At 38.9% G+C, this 26,312-nt stretch overlaps 1 protein-coding gene across 1 annotated transcript in view; it reads left to right on the top strand.

The window, feature by feature from the left end:
• LOC133624368 (dolichyl-diphosphooligosaccharide--protein glycosyltransferase subunit TUSC3) overlaps positions 1–26,312 on the top strand; it is a 195,162-nt gene that overhangs the window by 114,372 nt on the left and 54,478 nt on the right. The window contains exons 3-6 of the mRNA XM_061987857.2: positions 3,158–3,275; positions 18,204–18,344; positions 22,591–22,731; positions 22,805–22,894. Coding sequence (XP_061843841.1) covers positions 3,158–3,275; positions 18,204–18,344; positions 22,591–22,731; positions 22,805–22,894 — 490 coding nt within the window. The remainder of the gene's footprint in view (positions 1–3,157; positions 3,276–18,203; positions 18,345–22,590; positions 22,732–22,804; positions 22,895–26,312) is intronic.

The following is a 26,312-nucleotide window of genomic DNA, read 5'->3' as shown; positions in this document are numbered from 1 at the left end:
AATAAAAAAATACCGGTAAGCGCATTACAATTTTTGACACACGGACACGACAGAGAAAACAGTTTTCGTCATCATTGTTCAAATATTGTAACGTCTGTCGAGACGCTTATCTCCATTCGGTGCCACACGCCCACACCATCAAAATGCCGAGGCAAACATTTCCAGATCAACACCGTATGAAAAAATTAGTGATTTTTTTAGTTGTGATTTCCCTCTCTGCATGAAAGTTTAAAAGTAGCATATATTAATGCAGTATGAAGAAGAATGTTTTAATGTAGACACATAGAATCATCATACTGCTGTGATTATATGCATCAAGTGTTCATTCAAGGCTAAGGCAAAATATCCAGATATATATCGTGTATCGCAATATGGCCTTAAAATATCGCAATATTTAAAAAAGGCCATATCTCCCAGCCCTAGTTCAATGATGCCATTTCTGTTTGTCATGTATAATTTTGTCTATTTTGTTTTTATCCTTGAATAAACAGGTCAGTTTCTTGTTACCAACCATTGTGTATTATTCAAACTCCCCTAATTCAGCTGGCTAGTTGTTATCAAGAGTACTAAAACCCTTTTCAGCATGATTCTGACAACTAAGTAGGCTAAATAACTTTAAACTTTAATACATGCTCGGATAGGCCAGTATCGGTCAGTATCGGTATCGGATCAGAAGTGCAAAAACAATATCGTTATCGGATCGTAAGTGCAAAAACCTGGATCGGGACATCCCTAGTACCTATTAATATACTGAGCCAGTGAGATTCTGCATCGCCTTTGAGTTGGCAGAAGCTAATTATAGATTATAAATCATGCATCTCACCTGGACAGTAGAAGGTTGTGGCCATAACCGAGAAGTTGGTCAACTTTGAGACTCAACTTAAACCCTAAGATCGCGAGAAAGACAGGAATAATTAAGTTAGAAGTTTGTATTTCTTGTTTAGCACTTTGCAATCATACTACTTGCTGGATATGCTTATCACTCAGCTTTTAAAAGTTATAGCTCATCCTAGGGCTGGGCGATATATCGATTTACACGATATATCGCGGGTTTGTCTCTGTGCGATATAGAAAATGACTATATCGTGATATCGAGTATACGTTCTCACGCAGTTGCTTTTAGCTCCGGGCATTACACTACAGGCTCTCCTCTTTCCAGTCTCTCCTTCTCACAGACAGCAAGCGCACCTTCTTACACACGTCACATACTGTCACGTCATACGTCACATACGTATACGCCCTCTCGGAGCAGAGAGGTAGCAGCATGGCTAACGTTAGCTGTGATGCTAGCGGAGTGGTGCGAGCGCTAATGCAAGAGAAAGAAGGTGCAAATCTGGTAACAAATGGAGGAATAATTAATTCTCAAGAAAAACCGCATCGTCTGGCGGTGGTTTGGCTTCAAGTGGGAATATGTCGAACAGACAACCTTAATTTGTCAAGCGTGGGGCGAAAGCGTTGCTATAAAAAGTAGCATTACTGCTGTAACAAACAGTTCAGGGTGTCCCAAGTTACCGAAGTGTGTTAGTAAGGAGGAGGAGTTTTGTCCCTCCAGAGTTGTTGCCGTAGGGCTGTGACGAAGGGTGTGTGTGGTTGTGGAAGGAGGTGTGTGAAGTTGACATTAAAGAAGCGGTGGCTACCGAACCTGCTCTAATGTCTCCCGTTTATTATTGTATTAGATAAATACACTGTATAGGCCAGGGGTCGGCAACCCAAAATGTTGAAAGAGCCATATTGGACCAAAAATACAAAAAAAAATCTGTCTGGAGCTGCAAAAAATTAAAAGCCATATTACATACAGATAGTGTGTCATGAGATATACATTGATATAAGAGGACTTAAAGGAAACTAAATGACCTCAAATATAGCTACAAATGAGGCATTATGATGCAATATGTACATATAGCTAGCCTAAATAGCATGTTAGCATCGATTAGCTTGCAGTCATGCAGTGACCAAATATGTCTGATTAGCACTCCAACAAGTCAATAACATCAACAAAACTCACCTTTCATGCACAACGTTAAGAGTTTGGTGGACAAAATGAGACAGAAAAAGAAGTGGCATAAAACACGTCCTAGAAAGTCGGAGAAAGTTATACATGTAAACAAACTACGGTGAGTTCAAGGACCGCCAAAATTAGTAGGACAAAACGGCGCTCGCCAAATACTCGAATCAGTGAAGCATGTTTAATATAAACAGTGTGCTTTATAACAATTAGGGAGGTTTGTGTCATGTTTGTCCTCCTACAGAAACCATATTAAAACAAAAAATATATTTTTCCCCCTCTTTTTCCATTTTTCATGCATTTCTGAAAAAGCTCCAGAGAGCCACTAGGGCGGCGCTAAAGAGCCGCATGCAGCTCTAGAGCCGCGGGTTGCCGACCCCTGGTATAGGCGAACCCAGGACTTTCGGCTACACTGCTAATATGTAGCATCATTTGAAAAGTCACCCGCTATGAAGAGGGCTTACTCCGCACGTCAATATCTCCGTTTAGTGCCACACGTCCACACCATCAAAATGCCGAGGCAAACATTTCCAGATCAACACCGTATGAAAAAAATAGTGATTTTTTTTAGTTGTGATTTCCTTCTCTGCATGAAAGTTTAAAAGCAGCATATATTGATGCAGTATGAAGAAGAATATTTTAATGTAGACACATAGAATCATCATACTGCTGTGATTATATGCATCAAGTGTTCATTCAAGGCTAAGGCAAAATATCGAGATATATATCGTATGGCCTTAAAATATCGCAATATTAAAAAAAGGCAATATCGCCTAGCCCTAGCTCATCCTCCTTATATTCAGGCTAAAAAATATAAGGTTCTGGATCATAATTTGTCCCAAAGTAGTCGTTGTTGGCTCTCACGAAGCCTGCCATGGATCGTAGTCTTGTGTATTGTTGAAGAAAATAGCAAACATTGTGATGCGTATGTTAACATCATTTGCCTCTGTATGGTTACAATGACCAAAATATGTAAATATTACATGTTATTACGGATGTGCCTGTTACTACATTGCATACATACTTACAGTGTATATATAAAATGTGTTTTTGCCCAAAACTCTGCTGGGCAGCTCACCCCTGACCCTAAACAGGTTAGACACAATTAAATGAATTACATAGCATTCTGTATTTCTCTTTGGCATCTTACAGGCAGGCAAATGAAGAATACCAAGTCCTGGCAAACTCATGGCGCTACTCCTCTGCTTTCTCAAACAAGCTCTTCTTCACTGTCGTGGACTATGACGAAGGAGCAGATGTTTTCCAGCAGGTTGTATTTTTTTAAATTCATACTTAATTTGTGTTATCCATTGTTTTTGTCCCTCATTCTAAATCTGGCTGTCCACATATTTATCCTTTCAGCTCGTCAAATGTAATTCTGGTCTTGTAAAAGGCTTTGAGTGTGTTAGATTTATGTAGTAAATGAGCTGTTGTATTGCTTGCTGTACTTGTTGTTCTGCCTCATGAGTACATTTTACACACATTTGCTCTTTCAACAGCAACCTAATATCACATCTAATATTCATCACCTTCTGATTGTGTTCTAGAAAGTGGCTCATTCTTTTTTACTTTGTTTAAGATGGATTTAAACATTTGGTAAGATGTGTTTATTTTCAGACCGGCATACCATAAACATGTCTCAATGTGGTATAAAGAAGAAGTCACTGTGTGGGTTTCTCTGATGTAACGCACAAATACTGCTAAATAAAATCACATCAAATCAAACTTGGTTTATACAGCAACAAAGTGCTTTACCCCAAAAAACGTGCATAAAAACACACACACGCGCACACAGCACAATGGCCAAAAACAAAACAGAACACGGCATCCAGGATTAAGGGAAAAAGCCACCTTTAAGGCATCCACACTGGAAAATAACTCAAATTAACGCCATCTAAAAAGTAGTGTAAAACATATGATAAAATATCATAAAAAATATATAAATACATTGCGTTAATAAAAACATTGCTATAATAATAGTAGTAATAATAGCAATACATTAAATAGAAAATAACACAAGAAAAAAAACAAGAAAAGATAAAATAATTAACATGTAAATTTAACATGATTAGTAAAAAGCCCGAATAAATATGTGTGTCTTTAGCGGGTTTTTTGTTTTGTTTTTGCCACTCTGTGTCTTTGCTCTGGTTAGGGCTGTCCATCCATCCATTTTCTACCGCTTATTCCCTTCGGGGTCGCGGGGGGCGCTGGAGCCTATCTCAGCTACAATCTGCCATGTCTGTGTAATCATGTTTTGTTTTAGTCATGTTTTGTTTAGTTATTGGACTCTTTAGTTTCTGGCTTTTCACTCCCTTGTCTTGTTTCCATGATTACCCATTTGTTTCACGTTTGGACTCATTGTGCACTCTTGTTTGTCACCATAGCAACCCATTAGTTTTCACCTGTCACGTCACGCACCTGTTTCACGTTTTGAGTCACGCACCTGTTTTCGTTAATCATGTCTGTAGTATTTAAGTTCATTGTTTTCAGTTTGTCTTTCTGGTGACATCCCGCATTCATACCCCTGTCACACTCTGTCTACCTCTGCGCACTTCATGCCTTGTCCAAGTAAGTTTTTTCTATTAATGCCACAGTTAGTGTTTTTGTTTAATTGTTCACAGTTTTTTGCCCACGTGCAAGTCTTTTTGTTTCATTAGTCAAGTTTGTACTTCCGCCTTGAGCGCGCCTTTTGTTCCTTTGAGTGTTATAAATAAATATGTATTTACCTTCACGCCATGACCAGTCCAGCTTTACTTGCATCTCGGGAAAACAAACACACCATAGTCCACGTCTTGACACAATCGGGCGGAAGGCGGGGTACACCCTGGACAAGTCGCCATCTCATCACAGGGCCAACATAGATAGACAGACAACATTCACACACTAGGGCTAATTTAGTGTTGCCAATCAACCTATCCCCAGGTGCATGTCTTTGGAGGTGGGAGGAAGTCGGAGTACCCGGAGGGAACCCACGCAGTCACAAATGATTAATTTTTAAAATCAGATTAATCTCACTCTAAACTGCGATTTATCATAATTAACCATGGTTTATTATTTTATTGCATAAATAAAATGTGTTTAACAAAATACGCCAATATTTGGATGCAAATGCAATTTAGTAGTCAGAATGTCATACAGGAACTTTTTTTTTAAATGTTTTACTTAACTGCAAGTCATTGATGTGCCCAAAACTTGGTGACAGTAAGTATGATAAGAATTAAGTGCACATTTTAAAAGTATTCGCAACAATATTGCAAATAAGGTACAGTTACTAATCGATAATGTAGTAAACACACTCATAAACATAGTGCACAATTTACTCTTCTTTAGTTTAACCAGTTGTTTAAACAAACAAGCTTGTTTATCTCTTCAGATGACAATGCTCATCTGATCTGATCTTGTGTGATTACTTACAGATGGCCAATGTTCTCCAGTAAGGAATACAAATTCACATTCAGCCAGTCGTTGCAACTTGATGCTCTTGATTGTGTAGTGCAGTTGGTTCATCTTTGCTGTAATTGTGCCTCTCCAAGGTATTGTACGACAGACCAGATGTGATGATATAATGCTTTGCGATATACCGGTGTTATAGTTAATACCAATATATTTTAGAAAGCGGTATGTATTTGAGACGATACCACTAAACCGGTATCATTTGATGTGCCCTTGTTAGGCCGTTTGCTCTTCTCTGCGCCTGACGGGCGAAGCACAGGGCATCATCTTTGGCTGACCCTGTTCCTTTCGTGTTTATGTAGGCTCCTCTCTGATGCACATTGACGCACAATGACACAATGTGCATCAAACTTTAAAAATATATGGCGCACGGTACTGACTTCTCGAGTGTGATACAATGCATTTAGCTTTTGGTGAATGACTACAGCTTTATTTACACATACACCAATTTGCTCGAGAACATATATCTCTCCTTGTAGCGACTTTACCACTAATCTCATCTGTTTATGTTGTTCAGTTCTGTTAGTGACTTAGCACAGAAGTTAATCATAGCTCCTCTTTGCTGCTTGCTCGGTGTGTCAAATGTTTAACTACAACTCGGCTTAAAAGTGCCTGTACTGAAAAATAGCTTTAAACTCAGCAGCCAGCGGCGTTCACCGCAGGGAGCGAGTAGAAGCCCCATCTATTCCGCGCACAAGCGTGAGGATATAAACCCAACATTCATAAACAAAACGAATGAAAATTGCTTTGATATAGTAACGGCTGACTTTTTAAAGAATAAACAACGCATTACGTTAGTACTTACAACTAAAATAATCGGAGTGCTCACAACACCGGCTATCTAGCCATAAAACACTGAGACGATCTTAAGCACTTTGAAGGTTTTTTTTAATATACCAGTGTATATTAGATGCCGGTATTCAAACTAAAAATACCGCAATATAATTTTTGGTACATATCGCCTAGGTCAGTGGTTCTCAACCTTTTTTCAGTGAACATTTTTTTAATTCAAGAAAAAAAGAGATAAAGAAGTAAAATACAGCACTATGTCATCAGTTTCTGATTTATTAAATTGTATTGTGTAATTTGTTGTGGTCTTTCTTGAACTATTTGGAAAAAAATATATAAAAATAACTAAAAACTTGTTGAAAAATAAACAAGTGATTCAATTATAAATAAAGATTTCTACACATAGAAGTAATCATCAACTTAAAGGGGAACATTATCACAATTTCAGAATGGTTAAAACCATTAAAAATCAGTTCCCAGTGGCTTATTATATTTTTCGAAGTTTTTTTCAAAATTTTACCCATCACGCAATATCCCTAAAAAAAGCTTCAAAGTGCCTGATTTTAACCATCGTTATAAACACCCGTCCATTTTCCTGTGACGTCACATAGTGATGCCAACACAAACAAACATGGCGGAAAGAACAGCAAGCTATAGCGACATTAGCTCGGATTCAGACTCGGATTTCAACAGATTACGAATGTATTGAAACGGATGGTTGTAGTGTGGAGGCAGGTAGCGAAAACGAAATTGAAGAAGAAACTGAAGCTATTGAGCCATATCGGTTTGAACCGTATGCAAGCGAAACCGACGAAAACGACACGACAGCCAGCGACACGGGAGAAAGCGAGGACGAATTCGGCGATCGCCTTCTAACCAACGATTGGTATGTGTTTGTTTGGCATTAAAGGAAACTAACAACTATGAACTAGGTTTACAGCATATGAAATACATTTGGCAACAACATGCACTTTGAGAGTGCAGACAGCCCAATTTTCATCAATTAATATATTCTGTAGACGTACCCTCATCCGCGCTCTTTTCCTGAAAGCTGATCTGTCCAGTTTTGGAGTTGATGTCAGCAGGCCAGGGAAGCTAGGGTCGATAGGGGATTTAGCTCGCTCGTCTGCGGGAACAAACTGCCGCCATTGCTTGCCGTGCTCCTGAGGTCCTTTGTCCCTGAATTGCTCACACACTCCAGCAGATTCAATGGGGGTCTGGCGGCAGATTTCTTTGACTTTATCGTTGGAAATGCATCTGCTTTGAGTGTCGCAGGATATCCACACATTCTGGCCATCTCTGTCGTAGCATAGCTTTTGTCGGTAAAGTGTGCGGAACAAACGTCCGATTTCTTGCCACTTTCGCATCTTTGGGCCACTGGTGCAACTTGAATCCGTCCCTGTTCGTGTTGTTACACCCTCCGACAACACACCGACGAGGCATGATGTCTCCAAGGTACGGAAAACAGTCGAAAAAACGGAAAATAACAGAGCTGATTTGACTCGGTGTTTGAGAAAATGGCGGATTGCTTCCCGATGTGACGCCACGTTGTGACGTCATCGCTCCGAGAGCGAATATTAGAAAAGCGTTTAATTGGCCAAAATTCACCCATTTAGAGTTCGGAAATCGGTTAAAAAAATAGATGGTCTTCTGCAACATCAAGGTATATATTGACGCTTACATAGGTCTGGTGATAATGTTCCCCTTTAAAGTGCCCTCTTTGGGGATTGCAATAGAGATCCATCGGGATTCATTAACTTAATTCTAAACATTTCTTCACAAAAAAAGAAATCTTTAACATCAATATTTATGGAACATGTCCACAAAAAATCCAGCTGTCAACACTGAATATTGCATTGTTGCATTTCTTTTCACAGTTTTTTTTGACAGACATTTTAAAAAAATCTCACGTACCCCTTGGCATACCTTCAAGTACCTTCAGGGGTACGCGTACCCCCATTTGAGAACCACTGGCCTAGGTGATATGATTTATATCTTCTTACGGGACTTGGTCTTCACTGATGTTAGGTGGTTTACATGCGGTGGCTGTCCGTTTAGTAAAGGCATATGGTTTAACTTAACTGTGGTACTTTTGTTGACAGTATTGACACAGGTAAACCGCCAGCGTAGCATTCTCCTCTGCTTGTTGTCGATGTAGCATTCATGCGATCGGCGCCATCATCGAGCATGTGTTTTGCTTTAAAGGGGAACATTATCACAATTTCAGAAGGGTTAAAACCATTAAAAATCAGTTCCCAGTGGCTTATTTTATTTTTCGAAGTTTTTTTTCAAAATTTTACCCATCACGCAATATCCCTAAAAAAAGCTTCAAAGTGCCTGATTTTAACCATCGTTATAGACACCCGCCCATTTTCCTGTGACGTCACACAGTGATGCTAATACAAACAAACAGCAAGGTATAGCGACATTACCTCGGATTCAGACTCGGGTTTCAGCGGCTTAACACTGTCTGATAAGATAATTACTAACAACTATGAACTAGGTTTACAGCATATGAAATACATTTGGCAACAACATGCACTTTGAGAGTGCAGACAGCCCATTTCAGGCGCGCTAAGAACATATATTTTTCCACGATTTCAGCACTCAGGTTAACCATACCTAAATAGACACAAAATACTGCATTACACAAGACTACCCGAATGTACTCGAATGATTGAAAAAAATAAATGTTTTTAAGCTAAATTATTGGTAAACACAGTTTATGTATAATAATTTACGTAAAACCGCAAGTAATGAATAAAGTTTTCATCAATTAATATATTCTGTAGACATACCCTCATCCGCTCTCTTTTCCTGAAAGCTGATCTGTCCAGTTTTGGAGTTGATGTCAGCAGGCCAGGGAAGCTAGAGTCGATATTCTTCTCTTGATCATCTTCGGTGGCATAAGGGACGGTGTGAGCCAAGACTTCCAGGGGGTTTAGCTCGCTCGTCTGCGGGAACAAACTGCCGCCATTGCTTGCCGTGTTACTGAGGGCCTTTGTCCCTGAATAGCTCACACACTCCGGCAGATTCAATGGGGGTCTGGCGGCAGATTTCTTTGACTTTATCGTTGGAAATGCATCTGCTTTGAGTGTCGCAGGATATCCACACATTCTTGCCATCTCTGTCGTAGCATAGCTTTCGTCGGTAAAGTGTGCGGAACAAACCACTGACCATTTCGTCGGCTTTCCCCACACCCTCGTATTTTGAACACATTTCGTCCAATTTTTTGCCACTTTCGCATCTTTGGGCCACTGGTGCAACTTGAATCCGTCCCTGTTCCTGTTGTTACACCCTCCGACAACACACCGACGAGGCATGATGTCTCCAAGGTACGGAAAACAGTCGAAAAAACGGAAAATAACAGAGCATTTAGAGTTCGGAAATTGGTTAAAAAAATATATGGTCTTTTTTCTGCAACATCAAGATATATATTGACGCTTACATAGGTATGGTGATAATGTTCCCCTTTATGATACTATTTTCAACTTGATGTGCTCTGATGATAAGAGTCTGTCGCTGCAACAAGGTTACCTCTGTTTAATCTAAAGTTCTGCTTTGAAAGATACAAGTTTGGTGCCACAGGACTCCAGGATTCACAAGGGTTGATAGGATGAACGTAGGTCAGATAGATAAGAAGGCGTAAAGCCATTAAGACTTTTAAAAACTAATATTATAACTTTAAAATCGACCCCTGAAGCAGACGGGGAGCCAATGCAGCGACTTTAAAACCGGGTTAATGTGCTACCGCCCTCTGGTCCTCGTCAGCAAATGATTTGTCTTACAAAATTACTTATTTTTTCCTCGGTAAATGAAACAATGCATTACATGCCTGTTGGGAATTTCAGGGTACCTCACAATACAATACAATACGCTGCTATACATGACTCACAGTAACCATCAAATCTTAATGCGGCGATGCTGCAATAGGGGTGATACAAAATACATATTCAAATTCATAGTTTTTATTTTGCAGCATATTTTTAAAAAGATGTGCAAAGACAATGGCACTTTTAGAGCAAGATAACTTTTTTAGTTGTCTCCCAGTGATTTTTTTTTCATTTACAAAATCTTATCTCTCGAGGAAATCATTTTTTTAAGTAGAAACATAACAAAAATACATATTTAGCATTTGAATATAGACCTCAACATTTATCTTACTAGACACTGTTTTATCTGCAAGCTTAGGCTGGTGGCGTCACAGGCGAACAGGGTGGATGGCTCTGCATGTTTTTCATGTGTATTGTATTTTCAAGAGACGCATACTGCAAAGTCCTTATCCAGCTTTGCCCCATCCACACCATAAGACCCAAAGTGACTCAACACGTTACCACACCACAATATAACAATGATAGTGCATGTGTATTAATCATTTCTTCTCCCGGGTCACGCATTGTAGCGCCTGTTTGTTTTTTTCCCTTTCTTTTTTGAGTTTGGCCCAACTTCCTGCCACTCGTGTTAGAAATTCCCTCAGTAGAATATGTAAAATAGTTGTGGGCAATGTGAGCAACATCAGGCGTGCACACTGTGGCTACACCAGCAGCACACCTGTCCCAAACCTGACTAAATAACAAGTTCAATCTCCATCCATCCATCCATTTTCTACCGCTTGTCCCTTTCGGGGTCGGGGGGGGGTGCTGGAGCCTATCTCAGCTGCATTCGGGCAGAAGGCGAGGTACACCCTGGACAAGTCCCCACCTCATCGCAGGGCCAACACAGATAGACAGACAACATTCTCTTATTATTATAATCAAATGACAGCAGTCACTTCCATGAGGTTATTTTCTAATATTAGTGTTTAGGCCCACTTACAATGACAATAACAAAAAATATTGTTTTTTATGAACTGTGTACTTGTATTGTTTGTCTGGGTGGAGGCCCTGCTTTGGAAATAATTCGTACCCCTTTCAGACATTGCATTTAGTTCCCATTAAAACATTCACATGTTGCACAATGAGATGTAAGCAGGGGATCATTTGTACATTCCTGCAACTTCCTGTTTGTCAAAAATATATTTTTATTAGTATTTATTTAATATACTAACAGCATTTCATGATTAATATTTATAAATTAAGATTCCTAATAAATTACACTAGAATAAGCACACATTTGATTGGTAAATCATAGTGTAACGACCTGGAATGACACTTTATGTGTGCTGTTGGAGTTGTCCGACTTTTTGTGTGGCTGTAAATGCATCACTGGCTCAGTGCCATATGTGCATGTCTTGGCGCAAGTGAGAAAGAGTGAGCGGCTGCTGTTGATATAACAAAGTTGCTTTTGGTCTGGTTTGTACTGTAGAAAATGACCACTTTTGCTAGATATAATTTGTTATACTAATGTTTTGGTGATGTGTTTATGGCCAACAATAAATAGTTTTGCTCAGTAAAGTCCTCAAAGCGTCTCGACAGACGTTACAATATTTGAACAATGATGACGAAAACAGTTTTCTCTATCGTGTTCGTGTCGAAAATTGTTATGCGCTTATTTTTTTTATTTTTATTTTGTGCGTGGTATAGATTTGCCGTGCGCAGAGGATGCTTGAGCAGTGCGCAATTGCACAGGCGCGCACCTTAGAGGGAACGTTGTTTGTGGGGTAAAAAAAATAACATTTTGAATGTTAATAAAAAATAAGTGCACCCTAAATTCATAATGATGGATACAGTTGATTGTAAAGATAAGTAATTGTTACATTTACAATGATAACTTAAATGTAAAGTAACAATATTCTGTTCATACCATGTGTATGGGGCGTTCTGTTCATGCTTCTGTTTCTTTAAGAGAATCTGGCACATTGTTTCAGATGAAAGTTAATGAAAGACTGACTCACATGAAAAAACCTACCTTCTGTTATGAATATACTAGAGATTTTGAGTCTTGTGGAAATTTTACAGCCGTTGAAAAGCACGAGGAAGCCAAAGCATGTTTTGGTCCCGTTTCCCACAACGGTGACTCGACTCACTTGAGAGACGCTTTAAAAGAAGTTTAAAGCAATAAAACAAATAAAGTGAAATGTAGCGAAAGCGTATTAATTGTACCATAATATATCGTTTCACTCCTAACCATCAGTGTATTTGCCTGAAAGAAATGCCAAATACGCAAACAAGTCAATTATTTTGAATGGCTGTTGTAAGTGAGCAACGCATTGCTCGTGCATTTCAATAAATGAGAATAACATACAAAAGTTATTTGATTTCAGGAGTTCATTTCGAACAAAGACTCAAGGCTTAGAAAGTTTAAAAAAAATTTTGACAGGAGCGTCAACCTGCAGTACCATGAATTGATTAACGTGGACCCCGACTTAAACAAGTTGAAAAACGTATTCGGGTGTTACCATTTAGTGGTCAATTATACGGAATATGTACTCTACTGTGTAATCTACTAATAAAAGTTTCAATCAATCAATACAATATTCAACATTTTGCCTTTTTTAATTTTATAAAATATGAAATGTTTTTTTTTTTTTTTATTAGTTGTCAACTATAGGCATCAGAATGATTACAAATTGATTGATTATTACACTGTGTGTACTGATGACCAATTTGGGTCGCCACTTGTCATTAAGGAGTAATGGTCCCACTGCCAAAAACACTTATTTTACATTAAAACATGGTCTTTTGCAAATATTTGCAGCAGATTCTCAAGCCCATTTCAATCAAAAATTTGATTGATATTATTTTTGTGCTTTAAAAGTAGTTGATTAAATTTTTTTGTGTCTACTTACCGTATTTTTCGGACTATAAGTAGCAGTTGTTTTCATAGTTTGGCCGGGGGTGCGACTTATACTCAGGAGCGACTTATGTGTGAAATGATTAAAGGGGAACATTATCACCAGACCTATGTATGCGTCAATATATACCTTGATGTTGCAGAAAAAAGACCATATATTTCTTTAACCGATTTCCGAACTCTAAATGGGTGAATTTTGGCGAATTAAACGCCTTTCTATTATTCGCTCTCAGAGCGATGACGTCACAACGGGAAACAATCCGCCATTTTCTCAAACACATTACAAACACCGAGTCAAATCAGCTCTGTTATTTTCCGTTTTTTCAACTGTTTTCCGTACCTTGGAGACATCATGCCTCGTCGGTGTGCTGTCGGAGGGTGTAACAACACCAACAGGGACGGATTCAAGTTGCACCAGTGGCCCAAAGATGCGAAAGTGGCATCAAATTGGACGTTTGTTCCGCACACTTTACCGACGAAAGCTATGCTACGACAGAAGAATATTGACCCTAGCTTCCCTGGCCTGCTGACATCAACTCCAAAACTGGACAGATCAGCTTTCAGGAAAAGAGAGCGGATGAGGGTATGTCTACAGAATATATTAATTGATGAAAACTGGGCTGTCTGCACTCTCAAAGTGCATGTTGTTGCCAAATGTATTTCATATGCTGTAAACCTAGTTCATAGTTGTTAGTTTCCTTTAATGCCAAACAAACACATACCAATCGTTGGTTAGAAGGCGATCGCCAAATGTGTCCTCGCTTTCTCCCGTGTCACTGGCTGTCGTGTCGTTTTCGTTGGTTTCGCTTGCATACGGTTCAAACCGATATGGCTCAATAGCTTCAGTTTCTTCTTCAATTTCGTTTTCGCTACCTGCCTCCACACTACAACCATCCGTTTCAATACATGCGTAATCTGTTGAATCGCTTAAGCCGCTGAAATCCGAGTCTGAATCCGAGCTAATGTCGCTATACCTTGCTGTTCTACCCGCCATGTTTGTTTGTATTGGCATCACTGTGTGACGTCACAGGAAAATGGACGGGTGTATATAACGATGGTTAAAATCAGGCACTTTGAAGCTTTTTTTAGGGATATTGCGTGATGGGTAAAATTTTGAAAAAAACTTCGAAAAATAAACCACTGGGAACTGATTTTTAATGGTTTTAACCCTTCTGAAATTGTGATAATGTTCCCCTTTAACACATTACCGAAAATATCAAATAATAGTATTTAGCTCATTCACGTAAGAGACTCGACGTATAAGATTTCATCGGATTTAGCGATTAGGAGTGACAGATTGTTTGGTAAACGTATAGCATGTTCTATATGTTATAGTTATTTGAATGACTCTTACCATAATATGTTACGTTAACATACCAGGCACGTTCTCAGTTGGTTATTTATGCCTCATATAACGTACACTTATTCAGCCTGTTGGTCACTATTCTTTATTTATTTTAAATTGCCTTTCAAATGTCTATTCCTGGTGTTGGGTTTTATCAAATAAATTTCCCCCAAAAATGCGACTCCAGCGCGATTTATATATGTTTTTTTCCTTCTTTATTATGCATTTTCGGCCGGTGCGACTTATACTCCGAAAAATGCGGTACTTGTTTTTGCATGTTTTTGAAGCTAGCCCATGCTTATTTATGTCTACATTGATGCACACGGTCCTATTAAAACGGATGGACACCATTTTAGGACACTTTTTAAAGTAGAATCTCGAGTACATGCAAATGAGCCAGTTTTGTTGAGATTAATTGCAGATAAATTATCAGCAACCGCAGTGTATCAGCTAGAAGATAATTGAAGAAACAAAGCCCAACTGAAGCCGTTGGAGGTTCTCTCCTGCTGTGCAGATGACTGTCTGTCATGCCGGAGTCCTGTTTTGGTGCATCAGGTCCTGGAGGCACTGAATGCATCAAAGAGATGATCAAATCAGAAGATTATTGTGATATCTTGGAGCAAAATGTGTTAGCCAGTGTCTTATAAACTAGTTTTAAGGCAGATATTTCAGGTCCAAAGGAATACCACTCGGCAGTATTAAAGTCGAATTGGGGAAAAAGCAGTGAGTCTTGACCTAAATAAGTATTGAAATCCTTTGGAGAGGTGAAACTTTTTACTGAAAAAAGGACTCATACAAACTTTAAAATAGCTTGAGCACACAGTAATGGGAAAATGGTAGATAGTTCCAGCAGACACATGCAATAGGCTTCCTGATTCTCTCATTTGCATTATAGTTCTCCCCCTTTCCATTTGTCTATTTTGTAAACATTTTGTCTTGGTTATGCGGTCATTTAGGTATCAGGCACAATGTTGTAGCTATAAAAAAGAGCTACTGATTAGAAGAGCTAATAGTCTTTCATCAGTCTTTAATTGCAGAACCGCATGCCACTTATATAATACATTATACAGGTGGAACTCACTCAAAAAATTGGACCATCGTGCAAAGTTTTGTTTATTCCAACAGTTGAAATTGAAATGTTGATGATTGGCTCATGAAAACCTTGATTTGAAAATCTAAAAAAAAGATTATTTTTTTTTTAAATATCTAAGCCAGTGGTTCTGCACCAAGTACCATCTCAGCAAAGACTTGGCTCTCCAAGTACCACCATAATGACCAACATTGAAATACAGTAGCGTATTAGGCCTAATTATTCATTCAAAGCAAGGCAGATGTTTTATTTAATACAGGCAAATACAACACTGTATTTTAATCAAGTGATTATTTGGCGTACCACCGTTTGAGAATCACTGCTCTAAGCTATGATCATCAATTATAACAAAGGCTTGACATGTTTTACCTTGCATGTAATGAGTTTATTTGTTCATAGAGTGGTTTCTCTTTTGGAGTTGAATTGCTCTCATTAATGAACTTTTGTGCAATATTCAAATATTTAGAGTTTAACCTGTATGGTGTATATCCATTTACCTTAATTTCGGGCTATAGAGCACACCGGTATTTAAGCCACAGCCACCAAATAGACATATACTAGACGCACCGGACTATGAGCTGCAGATATATACCAGTACAAAATATTTTTTATACGTTTATTTGATTGGCAACACTAAATTGACCTTAGTGTGTGAATGTGATTGTGAATGTTGTCTATCTATCTGTATTGGCCCTGTGATGAGGTGGCGACTTGTCCAGGGTGTACCCGACCTACCGCCCGAATGCACCTGAGATAGGCTCCAGCACCCCCCGCAACCCCAAAAAGGACAAGCGGTAGAAAATGGATGGATGGATGGATGTTTATTTACTTACCTTAATTGCCTGTCACACAGCAGTAAAACAGTTGATCAATCAAAACAGATGTTATAGTCATGGACCAACTATCAACTAAAAAGACTCAATAACTCCATGGTGAAGTTTTGGCCAATTTACGAAACTGAAACAATACAAAAAGAGTGCCCATTGTAAGTTTAGTACTAGCGCAGACACTTGTAAACGTCTGAACATAGTCGCTAATTAGAGATGTCCGATAATATCGGACTGCCGATATCGGCCGATTAATGCTTTAAAATGTAACATCGGAAATGATCGGTATCGGTTTCAAATAGTAAAATTTATGACTTTTTAAAACGCCGCTGTACGGAGTGGTACACGGACGTAGGGAGAAGTACAGAGCGCCAATAAACCTTAAAGGCACTGCCTTTGCGTGCCGGCCCAATCACATAATATCTACGGCTTTTCACACACACAAGTGAATGCATGCATACTTGGTCAACAGCCATACAGGTCACACTGAGGGTGTAGACAACTTTAACACTGTTACAAATATGCATTACACTGTGAACAAACAAACAAGAAGGACAAACGCATTTCGGGAGAACATCCGCACCGTAACACAACATAAACACAACAGAACAAATACCCAGAATCCCTTGCAGCACTAACTCTTCCGGGACGCTACAATATACACCCCCCCCCCCCCCCCCCCACCTCAGGGAGAGCATGTCCCGAATTCCAAGCTGCTGTTTTGAGGCATGTTAAAAAAAATTATGCACTTTGTGACTTCAATAATAAATATGGCAGTGCCATGTTGGCATTTTTTTCCATAACTTGAGTTGATTTATTTTGGAAAACCTTGTTACATTGTTTAATGCATCCAGCGGGGCATCACAACAAAATTAGGCATAATAATGTGTTAATTCCACGACTGTATATATCAGTATCGGTTGATATCGAAATCGGTAATTAAGAGTTGGACAATATCGGATATCGGCAAAGAAGCCATTATCGGACATCTCTATCGCGAATGCTAACAAAGCTAGCTTCATTACATTACGATAACACATACAAATATGCCTAAAAATTACATATATCACACATGGGACAGTTTAGTAATTATACATTGTGCTGTTTATATTGTAAAACTTGGAGTTGCTTGGAGTGCTGATTAAAGAACCCTTTTGAGCAGAAACGCTATAGACGAATACTAAACAGGAAGTTAATATTCCAACCCGCATCACCTGTAGTGAACAAAATATGGTGCCATAATACAAACTATAACACACCTGTTCAGTGTCTCTGTCAATGTTACATGAAAACTATTTGTTGAACACAAAACATTATGGCTGTCAGAATAATTGTATCTAAGTTATCACAAAACTTTGTGTTACATTGAGTTCAGCTCGCCCTGCGAGAGGACAAACGCTGTCTTTGATTATACCAAGCAAAAGGCTTGTAAAACTCCACTGTGTAGGATGGAGAGTGGCATGAGGGTGTCGGTTTCTTTGATGTATTGTAATCCACAAGAAGATTTTGTCTTTACCCGAGATCTACAAAGCGGAGAGGAAGCAGGGCCTGACCTCCCTCCAGGCACCTTTTCTTTGAACTGTTTTGTAACCAAAGGTGATGGCTGTTTACAACCCCCCTCCCTTAGAAACAGCTGTTGCCATGTAATCAGGGAAAGTCCAAATAAAAGAGGTGTACAATATTTAGTCAGGGCGTGGGACGACACTGTAACCTTGTCTACGCGTTTCTCCTCAATTGAGCTAAATTGAAATATGTCTGTGTTTAATTCCTTGCTTCTTGTCTTGTTTAATAGATGTCATCAGTGTTTGAACCTGACAATGGCCGTTAGCAAAGAAAATAAAATGTATAAGCCACAGGATTCAAAGCGTGGGAAAAAAAAGAAGTGGCCTTACAGCCCGGAAAATACAGTACTGTATTTTAATTCACATTTCCATTGTTAACTTGGCGTTTTTGTTTCTGTAGCTGAACATGAACAGCGCACCGACCTTTATGCATTTCCCGGCCAAGGGAAAGCCAAAAAGAGCTGACACGTTTGACCTACAGAGGATCGGCTTTGCTTCAGAGCAGCTTGCCAAGTGGATTGCCGACCGCACGGATGTCCAGGTATGTTCTACAGAGGAGGTATGTGGGCTGATTAGAGAGAATCACATTTGTCCCAAAAATGCCTGCATTGTTGACAATTTCATGGCATACAGCGTGACAAAATCCAGAAGATGCTGATGTAATTTATGCAGAAGCTCTAGTACCAACTTATCAAATTGGGATATTATTATCACAATAGAGACAAAGAGCATGCAAGAACAAACCTAATTTGTTGTTTATTGGCATTTATTCAATTAAGGCAAAAGGTTTTGGCAGAGGCAATAAGCAAGGGCGTCCATGAAAAAGACGGCGCTTAGATGGCAGCATATGTTGTTCCAAAACCTGTATGTACCTTTCAGCATTAATGGTGCCTTCACAGATGTGTAAGTTACCCATGCCTTGGGCACTAATGCACCCCCATACCATCACAGATGCTGGCTTTTCAACTTTGCGTCGATAACAGTCTGGATAGTTCGCTTCCCCTTTGGTCCGAACGACACGATGTCGAATATTTCCAAAAACAATTTGAAATGTGGACTCGTCAGACCACAGAACACTTTTCTACTTTGCATGAGTCCATCTTAGATGATCTTGGCCCAGAGAAGCCGGTGGCGTTTATGGATGTTGTTGATAAATGGCTTTCGCTTTGCATAGTAGAGCTTTAACTTGCACTTAAAGATGTAGCGACAAACTGTATTTAGTGACAGTGGTTTTCTGAAGTGTTCCTGAGCCCATGTGGTGATATCCTTTAGAGATGTCGGTTTTTGATACAGTGCCGTCCGTCTGAGGGATCGAAGGTCACTGTCATTCAATGTTGGTTTCCGGCCATGCCGCTTACTTGATGATATTATGGACCGTAGATGTTGAAATCCCTAAATTTCTTGCAATTGCACTTTGAGAAATGTTCTTAAACTGTTTGACTATTTGCTCATGCAGTTGTGGACAAAGGGGTGTACCTCGCCCCATCCTTTCTTGTGAAAGACTGAGTATTTTTTGGGAAGCTGTTTTTATACCCAATCATGGCACCCACCCGTTCCCAATTAGCCTGCACACCTGTGGGATGTTCCAAATAAGTGTTTGATGAGCATTCCTCAACTTTATCAGTATTTATTGCCACCTTTCCCAACTTATTTGTCACGTGTTGCTGGCATCAAATTCTAAAGTTAATGAGTATTTGAACATCAAATATGTTGTTTTTGTAGCATATTCAACTGAATATGGGTTGAAAATGATTTGCAAATCATTGTATTCCGTTTATATTTACATCTAACACAATTTCCCAACTCGTATGGAAACGGGGTTTGTACATTTTGTACATGAAAAATACTCAAACCAAAACAATGTAGGTGAACATATGCTAACATTTGAACAACACTTCTACATCTTAGCTTTTGTGTTATAGATAACAAAGCAATAAAATCATTCATGATTATTTTAATAATGATTGTATGTGTATTTATGTTAACTGTGCTCTAAAGTAAGCTTGCATTGACTAATATTGCTATTATACCGTCAACTGAAACGCTTTTGAGGGCTTTAGTACACTCAAAAACATATCATGTCTCACAAGAAATTTCTACACTTTTTCATCATGACAGGACACACGGAAGTCATCAAAGACCTCATACAGTAATATGCTCAGGTTGTCGGTCATTTTGGTTTTCAGGTCCCATTTTTGAGGATTTGGTCCTGTTGAATTTTTCAGTTTTTTGTTCTAATTTGGGACCTGTTTAGTTTGTGTATAGAATGTGTAGAAATTGAGCTGCGGGCCACAAATGGCCCCCGGACCGCACTTTGGACACCCATGCGCCTATGTTCATTTTCACCCTTAAAACAATAGCTGTCAAAGTCATGTAAAGCGATATTTTGTTCATTTCTCAGGTAGAGGATTGGATTTACTACTCAGCTACTTAGTGGCCTAGAGTGTCCGCCCTGAGATCAGTAGGTTGTGAGTTCAAACCCCGGCCGAGCCATACCAAAGACTGTAAAAATGGGACCCATTACCTCCCTGATTGGCACTCAGCATCAAGGGTTGGAATTGGGGGTTAAATCACCAAAAATTATTCCCAGGTGCAGCCACTGCTGTTGCTCACACCTCCCCTCACCTCCTACGGGGTGATCAAGGGTGATGGGTCAAATGCAGAGAATCATTTTACCACACCTTGTGTGTGTGTGACAATCATTGGTACTTTAACTTTTTTAACTTTAATTTAGGTAAGACAAGTTAACAGTTGTACAGCGCAGAAATAGAGGCTTATTCAAGATGATGTTTTTTTTTACTGCTAAATGGGCAGTAAATACATTGTGAACACAACAAAGGTAAAAACACTCCAAGTGTGTAATTAGTATTGTATCCAGCAGTGACGTGCAGTCACTAGAGGCAGGTGAGGCGGGGGCTCACCTGTCATTATGGAAAGAAAAAAATGTAAAAAGAAAAAAAAAAATTTAATTGTTACATGTATCCAGTGATTATACTATAAAGTTATTTTCCATTTAACTTCACCAGTTTTAGATTTTTTTATTCAAAATCGCTGAATTTTCACATTTGCCGTTCAAATACTGAGAAGAGACGGTGCGGTGAACAGCAGCCAGTTGAGGCACGTCACTCAGTGCCTCAACATGGATTCCGGACTCGGCTAACTGCTGGCCTGCTGTGCAGTGAGACCGTATTGCTATATGAATTATATTATACATTTCCATAGTTTAGTTAGCTGAGGTATATAATGTACAGTGTATTTTGTCAACAACTGTATGTGTGTAACGTATTTCTTGTGCTGAGCGATCATAAAACGGCTGCAAAAGACGCACTGGCTGAGGCTCCAATAATCCCTCCTCCTGCACCCCCGCCGTAGAATTGTTATATCAACTAAAGCCCACACTTAAACTTTCCACGTGCAAGATTGAATCTATTTTATAAAGTTATTTCATAAGAAGCCAAAAAGTGCAAAAACAATAATGTTCGTGTTGGAGGAGTTGTGAATGACTGCAGGGCCACAACATTAGGTACACCTGCAGACTGCAGGTGTATCTAATTCACAACTCCTCCAACACAAACTTTATTGTTTTTGCACTTTTTGGCTTCTTATTAAATAACTTTTGTAACCTATTTTCATGGGCTTTCCTCTTTGTGATGTTAAGTTCCTGTTATGCGCTGTTATACAGTATATGCCTTGAGCTCTTATTTTGAAGGCGCTAAGAGCTCAGTGGCTTAATGGTTAGAGTGTCCGCCCTGAGATCGGTAGGTTGTGAGTTCAAACCCCGGCCGAGTCATACCAAAGACTATAAAAATGGGACCCATTACCTCCCTGCTTGGCACTCAGCATCAAGGGTTGGAATTGGGGGTTAAATCACCAAAAATGATTCGCGGGTGCGGCACCGCTGCTGCCCACTGCTCCCCTCACCTCCCAGGGGGTGAACAAGGGGATGGGTCAAATGCAGAGGACAAATTTCACCACACCTAGTGTGTGTGTGACAATCATTGGTACTTTAACTTTACTTTAAGTAATGACACGGAGTGGAGTGGAGGTTTTTGAAAGAAGGTAAATAAAGTGGTCCTCGTGTAAACTGGAGCCTCCGTGTTTGTTATTTTGTAGTTTCATACAGTATAGGCGACATTTATAAACCCTCGGTTACACTTTTTTAAATAGCTTCAATCTTGCACGTGGAAAGTTTAAGTGAGGGCTTTAGTTGCGGCGCATGGACTTAATTTATAAGTAAAGGTACGACCATAATAACGTTTTTTTTATTTAATGTGCTTTTTTGTGTGCTACAGTTTGTATGTGTAAAGTTAAAGTTAAGTTAAAGTACCAATGATTGTCACACACACACACACTAAGTGTAATGAAATTTGTCGTCTGCATTTGACCCATCCCCTTGTTCACCCCCTGGGAGGTGAGGGGAGCAGTGGGCAGCAGCGGCGCTGCGCCCGGGAATCATTTTTGGTGATTTAACCCCCAATTCCAACCCTTGATGCTGAGTGCCAAGCAGGGAAGAATGCTGGTATGAGCTTTTAAACATAACCCGTTAACTGCTGCCAATCAAATGGTGAATAAGATACTCTTTAGGGTTCATATGTTTGTAAATCTGACTGTGATGAAGTCAGTGCCTCACCAGCCATCAACCTCACCGCACGTCACTGGTATCCAGTCTGGTTCAACGTTCTGTTAAACAACAAAATACCTGTGACATTAGCAACAGAACATTATCAACTTGATAGGACATGAAGTGTAAGTAGGAGTAAAACAGTGTTTTGTGTCTCCCTCTCTAGATACGTGTCTTCCGTCCTCCTAATTATTCAGGTACCATTGCTTTGGCTCTGTTGGTGTCGCTGGTCGGAGGTCTGCTCTATCTGAGGAGGAACAATTTGGAATTTATATACAACAAGACTGGATGGGCCATGGCTGCACTGGTACTACTTCTGAAAAGTATTCCATTTTTGGAATGACTGTTTTATTTCATATAGTGTTTTTTCCATTTCTTAGTGTGTCGTTTTTGCAATGACATCCGGTCAGATGTGGAATCACATCAGAGGTCCTCCCTACGCTCACAAAAATCCCCAGAATGGACAAGTGGTAAGTGACACATGAGATGTTAAGACTCACCTCAGTCCTTTGTCCATTGGTCCTGTGAAGATGTAGTTCTTCCCTCTTTAATAAAATGCACTTTGTAGTGTTGCCACCTGCTGGCAGGCCAGGGCTGGGGCAGCAAGCCTCTGTGAGTGCATTCTACAGCTTTAAGCAGTTTTCAGGTGTTAGCATCACTGAAGAGACAGGTCAGAGTGTGAAAGGAAATGTGTTGCTTTTTTCATTCTTTGCCTTTTTCCCTCTTATCTTCTCCTAGTTTTTTTTTGGACAACTTACAATGAGTATTATTTTTGAGCCAGTGTGCAAAATGTGTAGTTTTGCTGGTCATGATGAAATCAATAAAAAAATAATAAATATATATGTATATATATATATACTGTACATGTGTGTAATATATATATATATACTGTACATGTGTGTATAATCAGGGAAGCCCAGACTTCCCTCTCCCCAGCCACTTCGTCCAGCTCATCCAGGGGGATCCCGAGGCGTTCCCAGGCCAGCCGGGAGAGATAGTCTTCCCAACGTGTCCTGGGTCTTCCCCGTGGCCTCCTACCGGTCGGTTGTGCCTGAAACACCTCCCTAGGGAGGTGTTCGAGTGGCATCTTGACCAGATGCCCGAACCACCTCATCTGGCTCCTCTCCATGTGGAGGAGCAGCGGCTTTACTTTGAGCTCTCCCCGGATGGCAGAGCTTCTCACCCTATCTCTAAGGGAGAGCCCCGCCACCCGGCGGAGGAAGCTCATTTCGGCCGCTTGTGTCCGTGATATATATATATATATATATGTATGTATGTATGTATTTTGTCGCGTTTGGACCAGATGTTCCTCCAAGGGAATTTAAGTTACTGGTCAATTCCAAGTTCTTTTGATGACACATAAGCTGAGTTTAAATTATCACCAGAACAGAATAGGTATTTTGTAATTTATTTTCAAAGCTTTGAAGATAGAGACCAGCCTAGGACAACACATTCAATTGCGCAGCCAAGTTGATCTGAAAACCTTACGGAAGTGCTGTGTTCTTCAATATGTCCCTCGCCCCCACCCTCCAGAAGTAATACACAAGTCAATTGTTCTACTCTGAGAAGAGACAGGATAAGGTAAGAAAAAGGAGTATTGCTACTCCCTGCATTCCAAGCTCAAGGTAGTCCACAGTGTACCCTCGGTCATGAGATGGAGAAAAAAATAGAAAGAGCACAAAGAGAAAACACTAGTTATTTCAAACCTGACTATAGAAAGAAATAACTCTTAAATATGGATATGTGTAGATATCTATCTTCGTCAATATATATATATATATATATATATATATATATATATATATATATATATATATATATATATATGTATGTATGTATGTATGTATGTATGTATGTATGTATGTATGCATGTATGTATGTATGTATGTATGTATATATATATATGTATGTATATATGTATATATATATATGTATGTATATATGTATATATATATATGTATGTATATATATATATATATATATGTATGTATATATATATATATGTATGTATATATATATATATATATGTATGTATATATATATATATATATATATATATATGTATATGTATATATATATATATATTTATGTATCTTGTTCACAAGTGAAGAGGGAAGAGTGGATCGTGAGATCGACAGGCGAATTGGTGCGGCCTCTTCAGTATCAATCCGTTGTGGTGGAGAAGGAGCTGAGCCGGAAGGCAAAGCTCTCAATTTACCGGTCGATCTCGTTCCCATCCTCACCTATGGTCATGAGCTTTGGGTTTGACCGAAAGGACAAGATCACGGGTACAAGCGGCCGAAATGAGCTTCCTCTGCCAGGTGGCGGGGCTCTCCATTTACGGATGATTGAGACCATTGTGTACCCTATTTCCAGATCTGTGCCTCGAGACAATCCAGTCTCTGAGGTTTACAGACAATTTCCTCGACTCCACTCTTGGTTTGTGCTTTGCTATGCACTGTCATGCGTGGGACCGTATGTATTAACCAGTGTGTTGCTTTCCGAATGATTTCCAACCAACTAAATTTACCACAGGTTGACTCCAATTAAGCTGTAGGAACATCTCAAGAATGATCAGTCAAACTGATACACATATATATAAATGTATTTAAAATTGTTTTTTTATTAAATTTGCAAACATTTCTAAAAAAAAAAAAACACTCTCATTTTGGGGTGTAGAATTTGGAGGACAAAAATGAATTTATTCCATTTTGGAATAAGGCTGTACCATAACAAAATGTGGAAAAAGTGAAGTGCTGTGAATACATTCCGAATGTACTACAAATTAGTAAATATGTAAGGTTCTCATGAATAAACAGTTAAATTGTGATCCACATAATGAGATAAATAGGATTATCTCAGTTTTAATTTGGTTTAAGATGTTGATTCTTATTTTTTGTACTTTGTAAACACTTTGTGTTTGAGCAGTTTCTTATACAAGATCATATTAAATAGTTAATCAATTCCACAATGTAATTACACATGCCGATAAGCTTAAGGTTTTAAATGTTGTACATGCAAATATTTTTAGTAAAAAAAATCCTCAACGTTATTTCTCTTCTTTTGTTGAGAAGACTTGTACATTCTGGGAAGCAGGTTATAGTTTGGCTGTGTGCATACTTTCAGCTGTTTGCAAATGCACCAAAGTTTTGAATTTCAACATTTTTTTAATTTAATAAATACATTTGAATGTTCTCAATAACCAACATTATGTAATATTTTAGCTGACCTCTTTTGTAACACGGTTAATGAATGAAGCATACTTTTGTAGTTGTTTTCCCATATTTCTACACAATAACTCTAATATGGTAAAATATGGAATTGATTAAGCAAAGAACTAAAGCAATGTACTAATATGATTTGTTTTAATAAACAGTTTAAACTTTAAATGTTTACAAAGTACAAGGAGAAATCTTGAACCCTAATGATACATCAGGCATATGCCACCGTCTACTATACACGCATATGTTAATTTGGACTATTACTCTTTGATAACTTTTTATCAAACCCTGTTTCTTCCTGCTTTTTTTCACACATGTTGAACTTTGTGTGACAGTTTAAATGCATGCAGACCGATACAAATAGTAACAATACCAAATCCCGTCTTTAGGCTGACACACCCTCTTCACCGTCCCCTGCCACAAAAAACACTTGCCATTTGTTTTACTTTATAATTACATTTTACGCTTGATTATAATGTTTATGTTTGGTATATAGCTTTAAAAGTTGTTCTAAGAGTACAAACACTTTATAAACCTTTACTGAAATCGGGATTTTAGTCAAGACTGGACCCATTAACTTATATAATAACCAATTAAGTTTGTAATTTAAAGGCCTACTGAAATGCGATTTTCTTATTTAAACGGAGATAGCAGGTCCATTCTATGT

The sequence above is a fragment of the Nerophis lumbriciformis genome, linkage group LG27 (genome assembly GCF_033978685.3).
Source record: "Nerophis lumbriciformis linkage group LG27, RoL_Nlum_v2.1, whole genome shotgun sequence".
In the NCBI taxonomy this organism is placed as follows: domain Eukaryota; kingdom Metazoa; phylum Chordata; class Actinopteri; order Syngnathiformes; family Syngnathidae; genus Nerophis; species Nerophis lumbriciformis.
Note: the sequence above shows the minus strand (reverse complement) of the source record. Positions and strands in the feature narration are given on the sequence as shown.